At 43.1% G+C, this 21,206-nt stretch overlaps 1 protein-coding gene across 3 annotated transcripts; it reads left to right on the plus strand.

Moving 5' to 3' along the window:
- Window positions 1–722: 722 nt before the first annotated feature.
- Window positions 723–21,095, plus strand: LOC132383524 (CD276 antigen-like). Of its 3 annotated transcripts, none has more exons than XM_059954616.1 (5): window positions 723–737; window positions 5,207–5,278; window positions 6,763–7,101; window positions 9,110–9,391; window positions 9,749–11,550. In XM_059954616.1, exons 2-5 carry the CDS (start codon window positions 5,224–5,226, stop codon window positions 9,913–9,915), a joined length of 843 nt encoding a protein of 280 aa, XP_059810599.1. In that variant the 5' UTR covers window positions 723–737; window positions 5,207–5,223; the 3' UTR covers window positions 9,916–11,550. The 3 variants fall into 3 exon arrangements, with proteins under 3 accessions (XP_059810599.1, XP_059810600.1, XP_059810598.1); XM_059954617.1 differs by lacking the exons at window positions 723–737; window positions 9,749–11,550 and adding exons at window positions 763–4,269; window positions 18,109–21,095; XM_059954615.1 differs by lacking the exon at window positions 723–737 and adding an exon at window positions 763–4,269.
- The last annotated feature ends 111 nt before the right edge of the window (window positions 21,096–21,206 follow it).

Consider the following 21,206-nt stretch of genomic DNA (forward strand, 5'->3'; position numbering starts at 1 on the left):
GACCCGATCCAACACCAAAAACAAAAGAGCGGTGGGAGATGGGAGGGTTATGGTCTTAATTCCCGGGATGCTGGGATTTTATTTTACACGGCTGTCTCCGGGGGCCGATCGGGTGGTGGTGGCGGCGGGCAATGCCTCACGTTGCGCGGCCATTATGTCCTGTACACTTCCCATGCAGACACACCACAGTGTCCATCGTCCCAGTGGAGGTCTCTCTGCACGGGATTTCCTCTTCCTCCGCATCGGAGTCGTCAAGTGGGTCACGGTCAGGAGGGGGAAGGGTACCAGAGAGTACCCCGGTGGCTGTACCCCTTGACAATAAATACTCCTGTTTGAGTACTGTTAGGGGGAAGACAGCCTACCTGGGGGAAGCAACAGTGGCCATGCCTCTGGCACAGAGTCCGGCCCTCTGGCTCAGAGGGTAGGGAAGGGAAGAGGAAGGCAGTAGCGATAGGGGACTCTATAGTCAGGGGATCAGACAGGCGATTCTGCGGACGCAGGAACCCAGCTGGTAGTTTACCTCCCAGGTGCCAGGGTCCGGGATGTTTCTGATCGCACCCAAGATATCCTGCAGTGGGAGGGAGAACAGCCGGAGGTCGTGGTGCATATTGGTACCAATGACATAGGCAGGAAAGGGGAGGAGGTCCTGAAAACAGACTACAGGGAGTTAGGAAGGAAGTTGAGAAGCAGGATCTCAAAGGTAGTAATCTCGGGATTACTTCCTGTGCCACGAGTCAGTGAGTATAGGAATAGAGTGGAGGATAAATACGTGGCTGAGGGATTGGAACAGGGGGCAGGGATTCAGATTTCTGGATCATTGGGACCTCTTTTGGGGCGGGTGTGACCTGTACAAAAAGGACGGGTTGCACTTGAATTCTAAGGTGACCAATATCCTGGCCGGGAGGTTTGCTAAGGCTACTGGGGAGAGTTTAAAATAGAATTGTTGGGGTGGGAACTGAAATGAAGAGACTGGGGAAGAAGATGTTGGCTCACAAATAGAGAAAGCTTGGAGACGGTGTGTGAGGGAGAATAGGCAGGTGATAGAGAAGGGATGCGCTCAGACCGACAGTTCTTTTTAACGCAAGGAGTATTGTGAACAAAGCGGATGAGCTTCGAGCGTGGATCAGTACTTGGAGATATGATGTGGTGGCCATTACAGAGACTTGGATGGCTCAGGGACAGGAATGGTTACTTCAAGTGCTGGGTTTTAGATGTTTCAGAAAGGACAGGGAAGGGGGCAAAAGAGGTGGGGGGTGGCACTGTTGATCAGAGATAGGGTCACGGCTGCAGAAAAGGTGGATGTCATGGAGGGATTGTCTACGGAGTCTCTGTGGGTGAAGGTTAGGAACAGGAATGGGTCAATAACTTTACTGGGTGTTTTTATAGGCCGCCCAATAATAACAGGGATATCGAGGAGCAGATAGGGAAACAGATCCTGGAAAGGTGTAATAATAACAGAGCAGTCCTGATGGGAGATTTTAATTTCCCAAATATTGATTGGTATCTCCTTTGAGCGAGGGGTTTAGATGGGGTGGAGTTTGTTAAGGTGTTCAGGAAAGTTTCTTGACACAATATGTAGGTAAGCCTACAAGAGGAGAGGCTGTATGTACTTGATTTGGTTTTGGGAAATGAACCTGGTCAGGTGTCAGATCTCTCATTGGGAGAGCATTTTGGAGATAGTGATCATAATTCTATCTCATTTACAACAGCATTGGAGAGAGATATGAACAGACAAGTTAGAAAAGTGTTTAATTGAAATAAGGGGAATTATGAGGCTATCGGGCAGGAAATTGGAAGCTTAAATTGGAAACGAATGTTCTCAAGGAAAAGTATGGAAGAAATGTGGCAAATGTTCAAGGGATATTTGTGTGGAGTTCTGTGTAGGTACGTTCCACTGAGACAGGGAAGTTATGTTAGGGCACAGGAACCATGGTGTACAAAGGCTGGCATAAATCTAGTCAAGAAGAAAAGAAAAGCTTACAAAAGCTTCAGAGAGCTAGGTAATGTTAGAGACCTGGAAGATTATAAGGCTAAAAGGAAAGAGCTTAAGAAGGAAATTAGAAGAGACAGAAGGGTCCATGAGAAGGCCTTGGCAGGCAGGATTAAGGAAAACCCAAAGACATTCTACAAGTATGTGAAGAGCAAGAGGATAAGACATGAAAGAATAGGACCTATCAAGTGTGACAGTGGGAAAGTGTGTATGGAACTGGTGGAAATAGCAGAGATACTTAATGAATACTTCAGTATTCACTATGGAAAAGGATCTTGATGATTGTAGTGATGACTTGCAACAGACTGAAAAGCTTGAGCATGTAGATATTAAGAAAGAGGATGTGCTGGAGCTTTTGGAAAGCATCAAGCTGGATAAGTCACCAGGACTGGATGAGATGTACCCTGGACTACTGTGGGAGGTGAGGGAGGAGATTGCTGACCCTCTGGCAATGATCTTTGCATCATCAATGGGGACGGGAGAGATTCCAGAGAATTGGAGGGTTGCGGATGTTGTTCCTTTATTCAAGAAAGGGAGAAGAGATAACCCAGGAAATTATAGACAGTGAGTCTTACCTCAGTGGTTGGTAAGTTGATAGAGACGATCCTGAAAGGCAGAATTTATGAACATTTGGAGAGGTATAATATGATTAGCAATAGTCAGCATGGCTTTGTCAAGGGCAGGTCGTGCCTTGCGAGCCTGATTGAATATTTTGAGGATGTGACTAAACACATTGATGAAGAAAGAGCAGTAGATGTAGTGTATATGGATTTTAGCAAGGCATTTGATAAGGTACCCCATGCAAGGCTTATTGAGAAAGTAAGGAGGCATGGGATCCAAGGGGACCTTGCTTTGTGGATCCAGAACTGGCTTCCCCACAGAAGGCAAAGAGTGGTTGTAAGCGGGTCATATTCTGCATGGAGGTTGGTGACCAGTGGAGTGCCTCAGGGATCTGTTTTGGGACCCTTACTCTTCGTGATTTTTATAAATGACCTGGATGAGGAAGTAGAGGGATGGGTTTGTAAGTTTGCTAATGACACAAAGGTTGGAGGTGTTGTGGATAGTGTGGAGGGCTGTCAGAGGTTACAGAGGGACAATGATAGGATGCAAAACTAGGCTAAGAAGTGGCAGATAGAGTTCAACCCAGATAAGTGTGAAATGGTTCATTTTGTTAGGTCAAATATGATGGCAGAATATTGTATTAATGGTAAGACTCTTGGCAGTGTGGAGGATCAGAGGGATCTTGGGGTCCGAGTCCATAGGGCACTCAAAGCAACTGCGCAGGTTAACTCTGTGGTTAAGAAGACATATGGTGTATTGGCCTTCATCAATCGTGGAATTGAATTTAGGAGCCGAGGGGTAATGTTGCAGCTATATAGGATGCTGGTCAGACCCCACTTGGAGTACTGTGCTCAGTTCTGGTTGCCTCACTACAGGAAGGACGTGGAAACCATAGAAAGGGTGCAGAAGAGATTTACAAGGATGTTGCCTGGATTGGGGAGCATGCCTTAGGGCTGAAATGGTTGCCACAAGAGGACACAGGTTTAAGGTGCTGGGGAGCAGGTACAGAGGAGATGTCAGGAGTAAGTTTTTTACTCAGAGAGTGCTGAGTGCATGGAATGGGCTGCCAGCAACGGTGGTGGAGTCAGATACGATAGGGTCTTTAAAGAGACTTTTGGATAGGTACATGGAGGGCTATAGGTAAGCCTAGTAATTTCTAAGGTAGGGACATGTTCGGCACAGCTTTGTGGGCCGAAGGGCCTGTATTGTGCTGTAGGTTTTCTGTGTTTCTATGAGTGTGCTGCACAGACCAAAGTTCGAAGTACAGCCCTGAAAATCATTTTACCAGTCTTGGGCAGCTTTGTATTGAGCCGCCAACAGTCCAAATCCTCGGGTACCTGGTGTTCAGGGGTGGGGGTTGGTTGGAGAATCTCTTTTCCTGGGCTTGGCCAGGGTTGCCGTCCATTGGTCCAAGTGTCTTTTGCAGGGCTTTTGTCAGAGATACATCTGCTCCCAGATGCCTGCTGGGGCAGCACCCACTGGTCGGCTGGAGGAGCTGAAAAGCATTGGTCACAATTTAATCCGAAACTGGTGTAAAAGATGTCAGGTTATTGTTTCAAAGGAAAATTGGGCTCTTGGGGAAGGGCTGCGTACTAGGATGTGGTGCCTCTCATTGGTAGAATGTCCTCCATTGTACCAACGAGTACAACTAAAACCATAAGATGCTGGAGCAGAATTAGGCTATTTCGCCCATTGAGTCTTTCACCATTCTATTGTGGGTGAGTTATTCTCAACCCCATTCTCCTGCGCTGTCCCCATAACTTTTGACAACCTTGCTAATTAAAAACCCATGAACCTCTGCTTTAAGGGACTTGGCTTCCACAGCCGTCTGTGGCAATGAATTCCACAGATTCATTATTCTCTGGCTGAAGAAATTGCTCACCTCCGTTCTAAAGTGGTATCCTTGTATTCTGAGGAGGTGCCATCTGGCCCTAGACTCTCCTGCTGTGAGAAAATTCCTCCCTAAGCCTATCTAAGCCTTTCAATATTTAATAGGTTTCAGTGAGATTTCCCCCCCCCCATTCTTCTAAACCCCAGCAAGTACAAGCCTAGAGGCATGAAATGCTCCTCACATGTTAACCCTTCCATTCCCAGATCTTTCTCGTGAACCTCCTCTGCGACCCCTCAAAGACAGCACATCCTCAATCATATAAAGTGCCATCTAGTGCAAGTATTTGTTTACTAAAGTGCAAGAAATTTCATGAAACTTCACCCCATTCTCATTCCCACCCCACCCCCCATTTCCCAAATCCCTGTGACCCCATTATCCTATTTTTCTGCTCCTCTGTCCTCACAACCTGCCCATAACACCGTCACCTTCCTCCTTCAGGTTCTCCACCTGTCCTTTATTCCACTGTCTCCTGTCTTCCCCTATCAGCCCTTTGCATTTCCTACCTATCACTTCCCAGCTTCTCACGTTAGCCCCGTTGGATTCACCTATCACCCACAAGCTTGTGTGCTCCTTTCCCTTACCCACTCCCTTTTATTCTGGCTTTTGCCCTCATCCTTTCCAGTCCTGATGGGAGGGTCTTGGCCCCAAAGGTCGTCTGTTTGTCTCCCTCCATAGCTGCTGCCTGGCCTGGTGAGTTCCCCCATTTCTGTGTGCTGATTGATTGCATGCTGCTCGTTATTCATCGTCTGTCTTCTTCCTTTCAGGCTTATTTTGAAGAACAATGATGAAAATAATCTGTCATCTTATTGCTGTATTGATACACCTTGGAGCTGGTGGTAAGTTACTAACTGAGTGTTTCTGAATGGCTGCAACTTATCATGTAGAATGTTTCTCAGTACAAGACTGCTCCACTCTTGAAAATGCTTCAATATCTACCCTGCAGTGTCCTTTTTAATAAGATTGTCCCTTGTTCTTCTAAACCAATAAGAACTCTCTGGCCTCGAGCATTATTTTCAGACTGCTTCCAATGCTAGGATATAGTTTCTTAAATCTGCATCACCTCACCTCTCAATCATGTGGACAGCAACTCAATGCATAAAAGCATGCAGACGTGGCCAAGAGGTTCATTTGTCATTCAGACCAGACATCAGAATGGGGAAGGAATGCAAACTAAGTGAGTTTGACTGTAGAATGGTTGTTGGTGCCAGATGGGGTGGTTTGAGTATTTCTCTGACGGTGGTGTCTGAAAAGAGGATGCTGTCCAAGTTGCATGCCATCTTGGACAATGACTCCCATCCACTCCATAATTTTTTGTTTAGTCACAGAAGCCAGAGGCTCATTCCACCGAGATGTAACACTGAGCGTCATAGGAAGTCATTCCTACCTGTGGCCATCAAACTTTACAACTCCTCCCTTGGAGTGTCAGACACCCTGAGTCAATAGGCTGGTCCTGGGCTTATTTCCACTTGGCATGATTAACTTATTATTTATGGTTTTGTATTGCAATATTTCTTCACTATTCTTGGTTGGTGCGGCTGTAACGAAACCCAATTTCCCTCGGGATCAATAAAGTATGTCTGTCTGTCTTAGAAGCTGCTGATCTCCTGGGATTTTTGTGCACAACGGTCTATAGAGTTTACAGAGAACAGTGGGAAAAAGAAAGCAGAGAAAATCCAGAGAGCAGCAGTTCTGTGGGTGAAAACATCTTGTTAATGGGAGAGGTCAGAGGAGAATAGCCAGACTGGTTTAAGCTGACAGGAAGGCCACAGTAATTCAACCACATGTTACAACAGTAGTGTGCAGAAGAGTATCTCTAAATGCACAACATGTTAAACCTTAAAATGGATGGGCTACATGGCCTGTTTATTAGGTATACTTACCTGCTGCCCAATACGCCACTGGCATTAAGGGCAGCAAATTCAGAGATAGAAGGATTCTTAATTGCTGTCTCCGTAGCAGTTTTGTTTTACCAGTCAGGGTTGTTAGCCCCGAGGTGAACACCCGAACCTGGATGGCTGGTGGACCACCCTACTTTGACTTTTTTGGTACTGGTGACCCTACCATGAGCCAGAGCATAACACCCCAACGCCAGCCAGCATGTAGCTCTCTGGGCTCAGTAAGACGCACAAGCCTCCAAAGTACGACAATGTTGTGGTCCTCTTGAAGGTTGTTTGGTATAGGAGGTACCTAGTAAAGTTGTGTGCAAACAAGGTTTACATTTGGCTTTTTCAGCAGTTACTGAAGCGCATGAGTTATTGAAACATTTTTCTATCTTTGCTTTAGATCGCTGATATTTTATTTTTCCCTTTTTAACTTCCAGGTCATTCTAAACCCAACATGGTAACTAAAAATGTTATAGCCATCCTTGGCCAGTCTGTCACGCTGGAATGCAGTGTCAAGACATCGCTAGAGCATTGCTTCATCAACTGGCAACGGAAGAAGACTCATCAGGTTGTCCACAGCTACTATTATAACCAAAATCAGCATAAATTTCAGGATTCACAATATACAGGCAGGACGACACTATTCCCTGAAGAGTTTAAAAATGGGAATGCTTCCCTGAAACTCAACAGAGTGAATTCACTGGATTCTGGATTATATCAGTGTTACACTACTTGCAACAGCAGTCATGAAAGTCTTCTGAATGTTACTGTTGCAGGTATATTTTTATGGTTACATCTTTCACTCTTCTTCAAAGATGTCCCCTCACACCTAATTCACATTGTCAGGAATGTATATTGAGCAGGAGTATTGCTTGATTGCACTATTGGTGTACACCCCAGAGTTCCGAAAGAGGTGGCCAAAGAGGATCATGAAGGCGTTGGTAATGATCTTTCAAGGATCACTAGATTCTCAAATCATTCCAGAAGACTGGAAAATTGCAGACGTTGCTCCACTCTTCGAGAAGGGAGAGAGGCAGAAGAAAGGAAACTATAGGCCAGTTGGTCTGACCTCAGTGGTTGGGAAGATGTTGGAGTTGATTGTTGAGGATGTGGTTTGGGGGTACTTGGAGGCACATGATAAAATAGGCTGTAGTCAGTGTGGTTTCCTCAAGGGAAAATCTTGCCTGACAAATCTGTTGGAATTCTTAGAAGAAGTAACAAGCAGGATAGACAAAAGAGAATTGGTTGATGTTGTGTACTTGGATTTTCAGAAGCCCTTTGACAAGATACCACTTATGAGGCTGCTTAACAAGCAATGAGCTCATGGTATTACAGGAAAGATTCTAGCATAGATAAAGCAGTGGTTGATTGGCAGGAGGCAAAGAGTGGGAATAAAGGGAGCCTTTTCTGACTGGCTGCTAGTGACTGGTGGTGTTTCACAGGGGTTAGGACTGATTCTTTTTACATTATATGTCAATGATTTGGATGGCGGAATTGATGACTTTGTTGCAGGCAATATGGAGATGGGTGGAGGGGCAGAGAAGTAGAGAGGCTGTATGTAGATGGATAGACAGATTAATAGAATGGGCAAAGAAATGGCAAGTGGATTACAGTGCTGGGAAATGTATGGTCATGCACTTTAGAAGAAGAATGAAAGGGTTCTCTATTTTTTTAAATGGAAAGAAAATACAAAAAACTTAGGGTGCAATGGGACTTGGGAGTCCTTGTGCAGGTTTTCCTGAAGGTTAATTTGCAGGTTGAGTCTGTGGTAAGGAAGGCAAATGGAACATTAGCATTCATTTCAAGAGGACTAGAATATAAAAGCCAAGATGTAATGTTAAAACTTTATAAAGTCTTGGTGAGGCCTCACTTGGAGTACTGTGAGCAGTTTTGGGCCCCTTATCTTAGAAAGGATGTGATGAAACTGGAGAGGGTTCAAAGGAGGTTCATAAAAATGATTCCAGGATTGAATGGCTTGTCATATGAAGAGCGTCTGATGCCTCTGGGTCTGTATTCACTAGAATTCAGAAGAATGAGGGGTGATCTCATTGAAACCTATAGAATGGTGAAAGGCCTTGAGAGAGTGGATGTGGAGATGGTTTCCTGTCTTAGGTATATATAGCTATGGAGCATAAGACTTTTGCACAAAAACTAGTAATTTTATGTATGGCACTGTACTGCTCAGGATAGAGGGGCATCCATTTAAAACAGAGACGCAGAGAAATTTCTTTAGCCAGAAGGTGATGAATTTGTGTAATTTGTTACCACAGGCAGCTGTGGAGGGCAGGCCATTGGGTATATTTAAGCCGGTGATTGATAGGTTCTTGATTGTCCAAGGCAACAAAGTTTTACGGGGTGAAGCTCAGGGAGTGGGGCTGATGTTGGGGAGCCTTGATTGAATGACAAAACAGACTCGATGGGCCAAATGGCCTAATTCTGTCTGAATGTCTTAAGACATTTGCATGGTACTATATGTTAATTCCTGTGAACACCAGAAGTGTTTCCCCTCTCTGCACTTCTAATAATTCTTTCTTTATCAACCTTATGTGAATTTGATGTTATTCATTTTACACTAGTAGAGATTTGGCAACATATTGTGTTTTTAGTTTACTTTTGACTTGTAGAGAAACCTGTAGAAAAATAACCCGACTGATGTACAGAAAGAGGCTGTCTTGGATTATGTGGAATTCTGGTCAATCAAATTTGTGCCAAAAGCTGTCAGCAATAGCATTGTGAAGTTCATGAGCTAAGAAGCTGGAACTGATGACTGTTTTACATTTACAGCATATTACGATGAGCCAGTTTTGTCAATCAAGCAGAAGTTTTCCAGCTGTATTCTAACGTTCGAGTCGCATGGTCTCCCAGTTGCAGATGTTTCGTGGTACAACGGAGATAGTCTGAATCGTTCCATTTCAGCTAAACATGTGTTCTGGACATCTGACGACGGCCTATACACAATCCAAAGCTCAACGCAAGTTGATATCAGAGAAAAAACAAACTATACATTTGTGCTAAGAAATGTTGCTCTCAATCAAACCATTTTGAGGACACTAAGTTTTACTTCAGGTAAGCCTGGTTCTATTCTTCAATTTCATTTTCTTTCTTAGCTAACTAGATCATTATCACTGTGAGGAGATGATAAGGATTTTAAAACTACTAACGCTGTCCTACCTCTGATCCCCTAATGAGTACTGGCTTCTACATGCTGAGGTCAATAATCAGCTCTTTGATTTTGCTGACGTTAAGTGAGAGGTGGTTGTTGTGGCATCACACAGCCAGATTTCCAGTCGCCCTCCGATATGCCAATTGACCCATCTCCAATAGCCACTGAACAGAACTTCTGTCTACATTTTTAATGTGGCTGTATATTTTTAAGCTTTTTTTCTTTAATTAATTAAAAACTTTCTCTCCTGTTTCTTTCAGAAAATCCCACGGGAGCCAATGAATTTACCAGAAATCATGCTTTCTTCATAAGTTGCATTCTTTTGCTGGGACTTTTATTTATTTTCTTATTTAGTTACACCTGTACTAAATTAGGGAAAATACGGAAAGATCATATTGAGTTAAATGGTCTTGCTGATGATGTATGATGGTGGAATGTTCTCATTGACAATATGTATGTTTCGAGTGAACTTAAATCTGGCAGAGTATCTGAATGGTTGGTATGTCGATGAGTGAGCTGACAACAAGCCGGAACTGGTCTGAGTGATAAGGATGTAATGGAATCGTGGAAAACATCTGCATTCTGACTGAGTGACTGTGATTCTGTGGTTGTATGGTTTCACGTGGCTTTGGGATTTGGATCTCAAACTGTTTGCTCCACGGGCAGTCTCAGGATGACTGTTCTACACCCAAAGAGACAGATCTGTCAACGATCGTGTTAACGGCTCCATGTATAACGGAGCTGTAAGATCTACTCAGAAAACAAAGAGTTACAAGGGATTGAGGAATCCACCAACAACCTTATTAAGTGCTCCCCACATACAGTAATGGGATTGAGAGATCCACGTAGAACTAGACTGGCAAGTCCACTAGCATGAGATTGAGGTGTCTGTTTACAGAAACGTACAGTGGGCTTGGTAGATCTGCCCATTATCATGCGTTGCATGCACAGTGGAATGGTCCATACTGAGAGACCTAGAAATAGGTACAATCATGCAGGCAGGTCCCTCCGTTGTATTAGGATCATGGGTTAAGGGTGAAAGGGGTGACAAGTTTAAGGGGAAACCTCTTCACTCAGAGGGTCGAGAGACTGTAGAACGAGCTGCCAGCACAAGTGATCAGTAGATGTGAGTTCAATTTTAACATTTAAGAGAAGTTTGGATTGGTACATGGATAGTAGGGGTATGGAGGGCTGTGGTCCCAGTGCAGGTCAGTGGGACCAGGCAGTTTAAATGGTTTGTCAAGGAGTAGATGAGCCAAAGAGTCTTTTTCTGAGCTGTACCTTTCTGTGACTAAATATTCCATGCGTAATGGAATCAAAAGGTCTGCCCGGACATGATGAGTGCCCACTCTTATTGGGGTGTCCATCTATTTTTTAATATCTTCCACTGTACAACTGTCACAAAACAACAAAGTCCATGACATGTGTCAGTGACAGTAAACCTGATTCTAGCTTCCTGTATGCTGAGAAACCCATGTTTATTGATTATCTGGGCGCCAGGCTTACCGCTCGGAATGCCATGGTTCAATCCCGGAGTGCTTGGGTTTCTCCGGGTGCTCCGGTTTCGTCCCGCAATCCAAAGATACACCGGTTAGTAAGTTAATTGGTCATTGGAAATTGCCCCATGATTAGGCTAGAGTTAAGTCAGCAGCGCGGCCCCAAGAGCCGGTGGGCCTATTCCACGTGGTACCCCTAAATAAATAATAAATAAATAAAGGTTGCTCTGTATTCATGAAATTGCGTTCACCTATGATCATGGAAGTTGTTAACTTTACTCTTGATGAGTGACGGAGAGCTGATAGATGTGCGGAACCTGGGTGCGATGGCACTGAAAGATCCACACGAGTGTGATAAGAGTTGTAGATTGCGAGGTGAGAGGATTGAGAGGATTATTTATAACAATGTGAGGATAAGGGGAATAGTGTTCAAAAACTGTCTTTAAACATTTGAAAAGCAGTTTAACCCAAGGAAAAGCAGCAACTGTGATCAAAGTTTGTTGGATTCTGTTCCTATTGTATTTTGAAAGTGCAACTGTGACTTCTGTATTTAATCTTCCTGTTGTCATTTTATGCCCTTATATTACAATAAATAATGTAATAAAGTAAAGTAATTTGGTATACTAGAAATGCCTATGGCATCCATTCTTATTTATCACACAGCAGGGGTCCGTGTAACCAGCAGTCAGGGAAGCGTTGGACGGGAATGTGAGCACGAGTAAGGGGAGTGATAGGCGGGTGCTCAGACGATTTGGCAGGAGCCCAGCCGGAAACAGGGGTGCCTGGAGCTCTATGTGAGGCTCCTGAACTCAGTTTAACAACATCAACCATGCTGTAGCCCAGGCCGGTGTAACACTGATCTGCAAGGACATGGGTTTCTCAGGGCTGGAGAGTGAGGGAGGGTGCAGGGTCAGCATGGGTGGGACTGATGGTGCAGGGTGGGGGGGGGGGGGGAGTTGTATGAGCGTTACAGAAATGGATGGCTGTCTGTAGGAACCGTGAGAGGGGAAGGAATGTGTAATAGGTAGGAAGATGGGGGGGGGGGGAGAGTGTGTGTGTGTGTCTGTGTCTGTGTGCGCATTTGCATGTGCGTGTACATGTTTGTGTGTGTGCATTTGCATGTGGGTGCATGTTTGTGTGTGTATTCGCATGTGCGTGGACGTGTGTGTGTGTGTGTTGTGTTTGCATGCGTGTGTTTGTGGTTAGCGCACATCTATGAGCATGCAGTAGAACCATGGGCAAAACTAAATTAAATTTCTCACAAGAATGAGCACATCACTAACTTCTCCGATTTAACCTATCTATACTGGTTGCATCGAGCATTTTCATTCCAGTACACTGCCAATCTATACAGATTGACTTTCATCTCTGAGTCAGAGCCTGGTCTCCTGCTCTCTTGGACCTCTCCAGCTCCCGATTGAGACCTGGCCAACAACAAACCCACGCGCCTGTTAATCACACACGGGCAGCCTCCACTCCATAATGTGGAGCTGGGTACCAGGAAACCCAAATGGCCACAGGAGTGAGTGTTGCTCAGAAAATCTGATACACTGACACTGCCATAGCTCACTCAGCGACACACAATGGGCAGGAGACAGATAGCTCAAAAACACTGTGTCTCATCCACCACCTTAGGAAGGAGGTGCTGTGGTCTGCAAACATACTACTCTTTTAAGCCCAGCTCCCCTACCAGGGCATAGTCTGCTGACAGTATCTTGCTCGAGTATCTTACTCTTCTTGGAAGATCCTTCCTCTCCCAGGGATGAGGTCCTTGGAGCTTATGTTGGTGTTTCTGTAGCTCTGGGTCTTACAGGTTGGGGTTGCTGGCCCCGTGCCCAACCCTCCTCCTTTCACAGCCAGGCATGGGGCCAAACGGGCATAGTTCTGGAGACATGTAAAGGTGGATAAATGCCCAGAATCTGATCAGTTATATCATAAGCGCAGACACAATGAGCTGAATGAACTAATTCTGTTCCTGTCTTGTGGTCACTGTCTGATGGTGTAAGATGTAAAGGGAAGCAAGAAAGCAAATTGCTGGGACATTGGCAGAGATCTCTGTTTCTTCATCAGCCCTGTGTGAAGGACAGGAGGATTAGAAATTAGCTATTGTGTCTTCTATTTGGAAGGGCAGCTAGGAAACTGTACCAGGGAGCCTTAAGTGGCAAAAAGTTTTTGGAAAGGATTCTGAGGGGACGGGGATTACTTGCATTGGGAAAAAGCAAGGACTGATTAGGGATACCTGAACCTTGTGGTGGGCAATCACGTGAACCTGGTAGTGTTTTTTTCGAGGAGGTGTCCGAGGGCAGGGTGGGAGAGGTTGTCTACACAGATCTCAGAAAGACCTTTGACAATGTCCCGCATGTGAGGCTGATCTAGAAGATTGTGATCCAGGGTGAGTTAGCAAACTGAGTACAGAATTAACTTGGTGTTGGGAGGCAGAGGATGGCAGTTTTCAGAGTGGAGGCCTGTGACTAGCAGTGTGCCACAGAGATTGGCACTGGGCTCTCTGTTATTTGTCATAGGTATTAACAATTTGGATAGGGATCTAAGACACTGGATTAGTAAGTTTGCTGATGACACCAAAGTTCCTGGTGTGGTGGACAATGAGTAAGGTGCCTGATTAGTAAGTTTGCTGATGTCACCAAAGACCCTCGTGCAGTGGACAATGAATAAGTTTGTCCGAGGTTACAATGGGATCTGGATCAGCGGGAGAAGTCAGCAAAGGGATGGCAGGTGGAACTTAACTCAAACAATTGGAAAGTGATGCATTTTGTGAAATTAAATTGCAGTCAATGATAATGAGATGGGGAGTGTGTAGAACAGAGACCTTGTGCAATCTTCTCTGAAAATGAGGATAGACAGACAGAGTAGTAGGGAAGGCAAATGGCACGATTACCTTCACCAGCCGAGGCCCTGAGCACCTTATCTCCTTGCCCCACCCATCGCCTCCCTCTGGTGCTCCTCCCCCCTTTTCTTTCTTCCATGGCCTTCTGTCCCTTTCACCAATCACCTTCCCGGCTCTTCACTTCATCCCTCTCCCTCCCTGGTTCACCTATCGTTTGGTGTTTCTCTCTCTCCTCCCCCCAACTTTTAAATCTACTCCTCAGCTTTTCTTCTCCAGTCCTGCTGAAGGGTTGCAGCCCGAAACGTCGACCGTTCACTCTTTTCCATAAATGCTGCCTGGCCTGCTGAGATCCTCCAGCATTTTGTGTGTGTTGAATGAATGTCGAGATACCATGTTACAGCTGTACAAGATGTTGGTTAGGCTGCATGTTAGAGTATCCGTGTGTAGTTCTGGTAACTACACTATAGGAAGACATAATTAAACTAGAAAGGGTACAGAAACATACTCACAAGGATGTTGCCTGGGTTGCAGGGCTAGATTACTTAGGAGAAATTGGAGAGTTTTCCCTGGAGTGAAGAAGGTTGAGGAGTGACACGATAAGAGGCATAGATAGTCGGTGACTGTTTCCCATGTTAAGGGGGTCCAAAACTAGAAGGCATAGGTTTAAGATGAAAGGAAGGAAGTATAAGAACATAAGAAATAGAAGCAGGAGTAGGCCACTGGCCCATTGCGCCTGCTCCACCATTCAATAAGATCATGGCTGAGGTGGCTGTGGACTCCACCTACCTGCCTTTCCCCATAACCCTTAATTCCCTTACTATGCAAAAATCTATCCAACCTTGTTTTAAATATATTTACTGCGGTAACCTCCACTGCTTCATTGGGCAGAGAATTCTACAGATTCACCACTCTTTGGGAAAAGCAAATCCCTCCTCATCTCCCTCCTAAATCTACTCCCCCGAATCTTGAGGCTATATCCTCTAATTCTAGTCTCACCTATCAGCGGAAACAACTTTCCTGCCTCTATCTTATTGATCCCTTTCATAATTTTATATGTTTTTATACAATCTCCTCTCATCCTTCTGAATTCCAGCAAGTACAGTCCCAGGTGACTCAATCTCTCCTCATAGTCTAACCTCTTCATCTCTGGAATCAACCTGCTGAACCTCCTCAGCACCGCCTCCAAATCCAGTATATCCTTCCTCAAATAAGGAGACCAGAACTGCATGCAGTGCTCTAGGTGTGGCCTCACCAGTACCCTATACAGTTGCAGCGTAACCTCCCTGCACTTAAATTCAAACCTTCCAGCAATGAAGACCAACATCCCATTTGCCTTGTTGACAGCCTGCTGCACCTGCAAACCAACCTTTTGCAATTCATACACAGGCACTCCCAAGTCCCTCTGCATATCAGCATGCTGAAATCTTTTACTATTTAAATAATAATCTGATCTTCCAATTTTCCTTCCAAAGTGGATGACCTCGCATTTACCAACATTGTACTCCATCTGCCAGACCCACTCACTGAACCTATCTATATCTCTTTTCAGACTCTCCATATCGTCTGCACAATTTGCTTTTCCACTCAATTTAGTGTCATCAGCAAACTTAGATACACTACACTCAGTCCCCTCTTCCAGATCATTAATGTATATCGTAAACAGTTGTGGGCCCAGCACCGACCCCTGCGGTACACCGCTCATCACTGATTGCCAACCAGAGAAACACCCATGTATCCCAACTCTCTGCTTTCTATTAGTTAACCAAATTCACTATCCATACGAATATATTATCCCCAACTCTATGCATCCTTATCTTATGGATAAGTCTTTTATGTGGCACCCAATCGAATGCCTTCTGGAAAACCAAGTAAATAACGTCCATCTATTCCCCATTATCCACTGTGCTTGTATATCCTCTAAGAACTCCAGTAAGTTTGTCAAACAGGACCTGCCTTTGCTGAATCCATGCTGCATCTGCCTGATGGATCCACTTCTTTCCAGCTGCCTTGCTATTTCTTCTCTAATGATAGCTTCAAGCATTTTCCCAACTACAGATGATATACTAAACTGACCTTATAGTTACCTGCCTTTTGCCTACATCCTTCTCTGAACAGTGGCATGACATTCGCTGTCATCCAATCCGCCAGGACCTGCCCAGAGTCCAGAGAGTTTTGGTAAATTATCACCAAAGCCTCAACTATAACCTCTGCCATTTCTTTCAGTACCCTGGGATGCATCCCATCAGGACCAGGGGATCTGAGGAGTAAATCTTTCATATAAGGTGTAGTTGGTATCTAGAAGGAGCGGCCAGAGGAGATGGTGGAAGCAGGTGCATTTAAGACAAGTCTTGGCAGATACTTGAGTGAGCAAAGCTTAGAAGAACTGGAATTAATGTAGGCAATTGGGATGAGTCTAGATAAGCATGATAGCTAGCGTATGTGATGGGCCAAAGGGCTGTTTCTATCCATACAACTATCTGTCTCCCTCAACATGACATCATTTCTGATCGGACACAGGAAATTCATCGGCTGCTCTTTAACCTCATCCTCTTGAACCAACCAGGGTCCCAAACTGTCACTGCAGGAGAACTCGCAATTGCCCTGCATTTGCAGTGCCTGGTAGAATGAAGAAGAGTACAGTGCAGAACAGGCCTTTGGCTCATGATGTTGTGCAACCTTTTGTCCTACTCCACGATCAGTCTAACCCTTCCCTCCCACAGAGCCCTCTATCATCCGTATCCCTATCTAAGAGCCTCTAAAAAATCTCTAATGTATCTGCCTCTACCACCACCCCTGGCAGAGTGTTCTACCCACCCACCACTCTGTAAAACACCCTGCCTCTCACAACCCACATATGTTACTTCAATCACCTTAGAATTATGCGCTCCCATAGTAACCATTTCCACCCTGGGAAGAAAAGACACTGGCTGTCCACTCTGTCTATGCTTCTCATCATTTTATATACCTCCTCCCTTTTCTTCCTTCCATGGCTTTCTGTCCTCTCCTATCAGATTCCCCCTGCTCTAGCCCTGCATCTCTTTCACTAATCAACTTCCCAGCTCTTTACTTCATCCCTCTTCCTCCCGGTTTCACCTATCACCTTGTGTTTTTCTCTCTCCACTCCTCCACCTTTTATCTCTACTCAGCTTTTTTTTTCTCCAATCCTGCCAAAGGGTCTTGGCCCAAAACATTGACTACTTTTTTCCATACCTGCTGCCTGGCCGACTGAGATCCTCCAGCATTGTGTGGTGTTTGGATTTCCAGGTTTTCTATTATTTCTTGTACTCCTTTATCAAGTCACCTTTCACCCTCCTTTGCTCCAAAGAGAAATGCACTAGCTTGCTCACCTATCCTCATCTCTGTAATCCAGGCAGCATCCTGGTAAATCTCCTCTGCTCCCTCTCCCTCTCGAAAGTGTTCCCATGCTTCCTATAATGATGTGACTCTGAAATGCACACAATGGTCAATTAAAGAGAAACCAAACACAAATTGGGTAACTGTTATCTGTAGTCTATAACTGCGACTCTGAGCCGCTGGCAACTGCACTTTCATTCTCCATATCACTCCCACTCTGAGCCCTCTGTCTTTAGCCTCTGTTACTGTTCCTCTGAAGCCCAATGTAACCTCAAAGAAATATATTTCATCTTCCCACTAAACTTACCTTTTGTATTATCGCACTTGCATATTAGGACATATTCTGGAGTTATGGTATATAGCAAATACTAATTTCAACAGCAGCCAGTCTTCAGACCTGAATGTGGATTGCAGAATGAATTTCAAATGCAGCTCTGAACAATGGTCTTCCTGGAGCTTCAGACTGGGGTTGATTCCAAACAGACAAACATTCCACTTGACCTCAGATGCCTGCATATGCATGATTGTGACCAAGAGTCAGTGGGAATGAACATTCATTTGGATGTCTGGTGTATGGGCGTGAAGAACGAGGTGTTTGAAAGCTATATGTAATTCAAAGGAAGCACTGTAGATACATTGTAACTATAGAATTGTCCTGCTGTTTCCTTTGATCCTTAGCATATAAAAATGTCATTTAATATTGGGTCAGGCAGACCTCTTCTTACAAGAGTGTCTCAGATATGATGCCTGCTGTTCATTTTGCTAAATAAAGACTTCTACATCCACCAGCTTCCATGTCTCTCTGGTGACTTCATTCACAATCACATCAAATCTCTACAATGCAATTACTTGACATCATCAGCCTCTCCACATTCTGATGAAAGTCCTTCACACTGTAACATTTTAACTGTGTTTCTCTCCACAGATGCTGTCTAACCTGCTGAGTATTTCCAGAAGCTTTCATCTCAGACTTCCAGTATCTGTGGTGTTTTGCTTTCCAAAGAAAAAGTCAGTGGATCTACCTTCTTCTGGAAGGAGTGAGGAGAAGACCATAAGACATAGTGTTAGGTATTTGTGACATGACAGTGGTACCCTTGTCACGTGACTGAGGTTGAAGCTATACTGGACTTGAGGTAATGGTCTTGTGATGGTGGAGTGACGTCATTTTCCCGCCAGTAGAGATCATGTGACAGGTTTTTTTTACAGGTTATAAAAGGAAGACCCCACCCTGTGAGGAGGGGCAGTTCGTGGCTGGATTTGCCAAGTTGACTTAATGCCACTGCGTCATTTAGTTGAAAGATGAAGTTTTATCTAATGCCTAAAGTTTAAAAGGTCATTGCCAGCAGGTTCTTTACAATACTGCTAGTTTGAGAATCAGTGGAGAGTGAAGATCGGAGTTCGGGAGTTAAAGATCGAGGAGAATCGATTTCTATGGTGAAATGGGTTCGACCTTTGTTTGATCCTTATTTGAAAGGATTTCGTTGACTATTCTCGTGTTAATCCCTGAGAATAGCAGAAAGGATTGAGGATAGTGTGGAAGGAAAGGTCAGTGCCTTTAAGCCGTTCCGTTTCATAAAATTCTTCGTGGGAAAAGTTCGACATCGGGGACTGAAGAAAAACGACGTGAAAGAGAATTTAAATCGTCTTAAAAAGTCTCTCCCTTAAATGGACTGTGAGCATTTCGAACTTTTGGCAATACTACTTTAAAGAACTGTTTTTGCAACATCGCTTTAAGAACTATTTGAGCTGCATCACTTTAAGAACTGTTTAGGCTGCCGCACAGCAGCTGTTTCCGGTTACGTTGGTGTTTGTTTACTTTTAGGGGGTTTGTTTTCAGTGATTAATAAACGTGTCATTTGTTATACAAACCCTTGCCTAACTCATATATTTATTGTTGCCTGAATACGTAACAATAGGAGCAGGATAGCCATTCGTAAATCACCTAATATTTTGGGTATTACTTCGGGGGGGGGGGGACATATATCATTATATCATTATATGCTGATGATTTGTTATTATACATATCTGACCCTGAAAGATCTATTCCTGCTATTTTGTCCTTGCTTGCTCAGTTTAGTAACTTTTCTGGTTATAAATTGAATTTTAATAAGAGCAAATTATTTCCATTAAATATGCAAGTTCCAATTATAAAGATTTACCATTTAAAGTTGTTACAGATTATTTTACTTATTTAGGTATTAAAATTACTAAAAAACATGAAGATTTATTTAAAGCTAACTTTTTACCCTTAATTGACCAAATTAAGCAACTTGCTATTAGGTGGTCTCCACTATCTTTGTCATTGGTTGATAGAGTTAATGCTATTAAGATGATGGTATTACCTAAATTCTTATATTTATTTCAAGCATTACCAATTTTTATTCCTAAATCTTTTTTTGATATTATTGACTCCAAAACATCTTCCTATCTATGGCAGAATAAAAATCCTAGACTAGGTAAAAAATATTTACAGAAGCCTAAGAAGGAGGGCGGTTTGGCTTTGCCAAACTTGAGATTTTACTATTGGGCAGTTAATATACGATATTTAATATTTTGGACACAAGAATTGATTACAGCTGCTTGCCCACAATGGGTAAATTTGGAATGTAAATCTGTACAAGTCTTTTCACTGTTTTCAATCTTAGGATTTTCACTTCCTTTTTCTTTATCTAAATTGAATAAACAAATAACTAATCCTATAGTCAAATACACATTGCGAATTTGGTTTCAATTTTGTAAATTTTTTGGTTTGAATAAGTTTATTTTATCATGCCCTATAATATCTAACTATTTCTTTCGGCCCTCTTATATGGATCAAGCTTTTCTTTTATGGAAAACAAAAGGTATAACATGTTTTCATGATTTGTTTTTGGATGATAGCGTTATGTCCTTTGAACAGCTATCTAATAAATATAATTTACCTAAAACCCATTTTTTTAGATATTTGCAAGTTAGAAATTTTTTGTATAAGGAGTTACAGTTTTTTCCGAAATTATGTCCATTGGACATTACGGAAAGAATTCTAGCTCTGAATCCTTGTCAAAAGGGTTTAGTAGCTGTCATTTATAATATGATCATGAAAATACAGCCAGATGTATCAGAAAAAATTAAGAAGGAATGGGAAAAATCTTATATCCACTGAGCAGTGGGAGAAAATTTTACTATTAGTCAATTCGTCCTCTGTTTGTGCTAAACATGCCCTAATACAATTTAAGGTTGTACATAGAGCTTATATGTCTAAGGATAAACTTGCTCGATTTTATTCTCATGTTAATCCAACCTGGGACACATGTCATTCTGATGTCGCTTCATTGACCCATATGTTTTGGTCTTGTCCTTGTTTACAAAATTACTGGAAGGATAATTTCAGTATTATTTCAAGAGTTCTGAATATCAATTTCCAACCGCATCCTTTTACTGCAATTTTTGGTTTACCAATGGTGGATAATAGTCGTTTATCCGCTTCATCTCGACGAATGATTGCATTTGTTACATTAATGGCTAGAAGATCTATTTTATTGAATTGGAAAGAAATTAATCCTCCAACTATATTTCAGTGGCTTTCTCAAACTATCTCTTGTTTGAGCTTAGAAAAAATTAGAAGTGTTGTTTTTGATCCTTCAGTTAAATTTGAAGAAACTTGGAGACCATTTATTCAACATTTTCATATGAGTTAAATTGTCTTTTCCTAAACCTTAATTTTATTATCCTTAATTATTTGGATGGAGGTTCAGAGTTATTGGTGCTACTGTATGTATTTAACATTATGCAATGGCCCATGTTGGTTAGTGTTTTTTTTTCCTCTTTTTTTTTTGTTTTTTTTTCTTTTTGTTTCTTTTGTTCATAAATACTGTGAGTTTGGGAGGCCATATATATTGATTATTATATATTTGAATGTCTACTTAAACTATCAATTATTTTTTCTCAAACACTTTATATTCATGTTTCATTTATGTTTGTTTAAAAACTAATAAAAAGATTTAAAAAGAAAGAAAGACATTGGAGCAGGGAGTCTGTTTGATC

This window comes from Hypanus sabinus, chromosome 30 (assembly GCF_030144855.1).
Source record: "Hypanus sabinus isolate sHypSab1 chromosome 30, sHypSab1.hap1, whole genome shotgun sequence".
Classification (NCBI taxonomy): domain Eukaryota; kingdom Metazoa; phylum Chordata; class Chondrichthyes; order Myliobatiformes; family Dasyatidae; genus Hypanus; species Hypanus sabinus.

What these genes read in the sequence shown, in the direction of transcription:
- LOC132383524 (XM_059954616.1), top strand. Translation starts at nt 5,224, where the DNA reads ATGATGAAAATAATCTGTCATCTTATTGCTGTATTGATACACCTTGGA. An exon ending in TCTGAATGTTACTGTTGCAG is followed by an intron (nt 7,102 to 9,109) that starts GTATATTTTTAT and finishes TTACATTTACAG; the next exon opens with CATATTACGATGAGCCAGTT. An exon ending in GACACTAAGTTTTACTTCAG is followed by an intron (nt 9,392 to 9,748) that starts GTAAGCCTGGTT and finishes TGTTTCTTTCAG; the next exon opens with AAAATCCCACGGGAGCCAAT.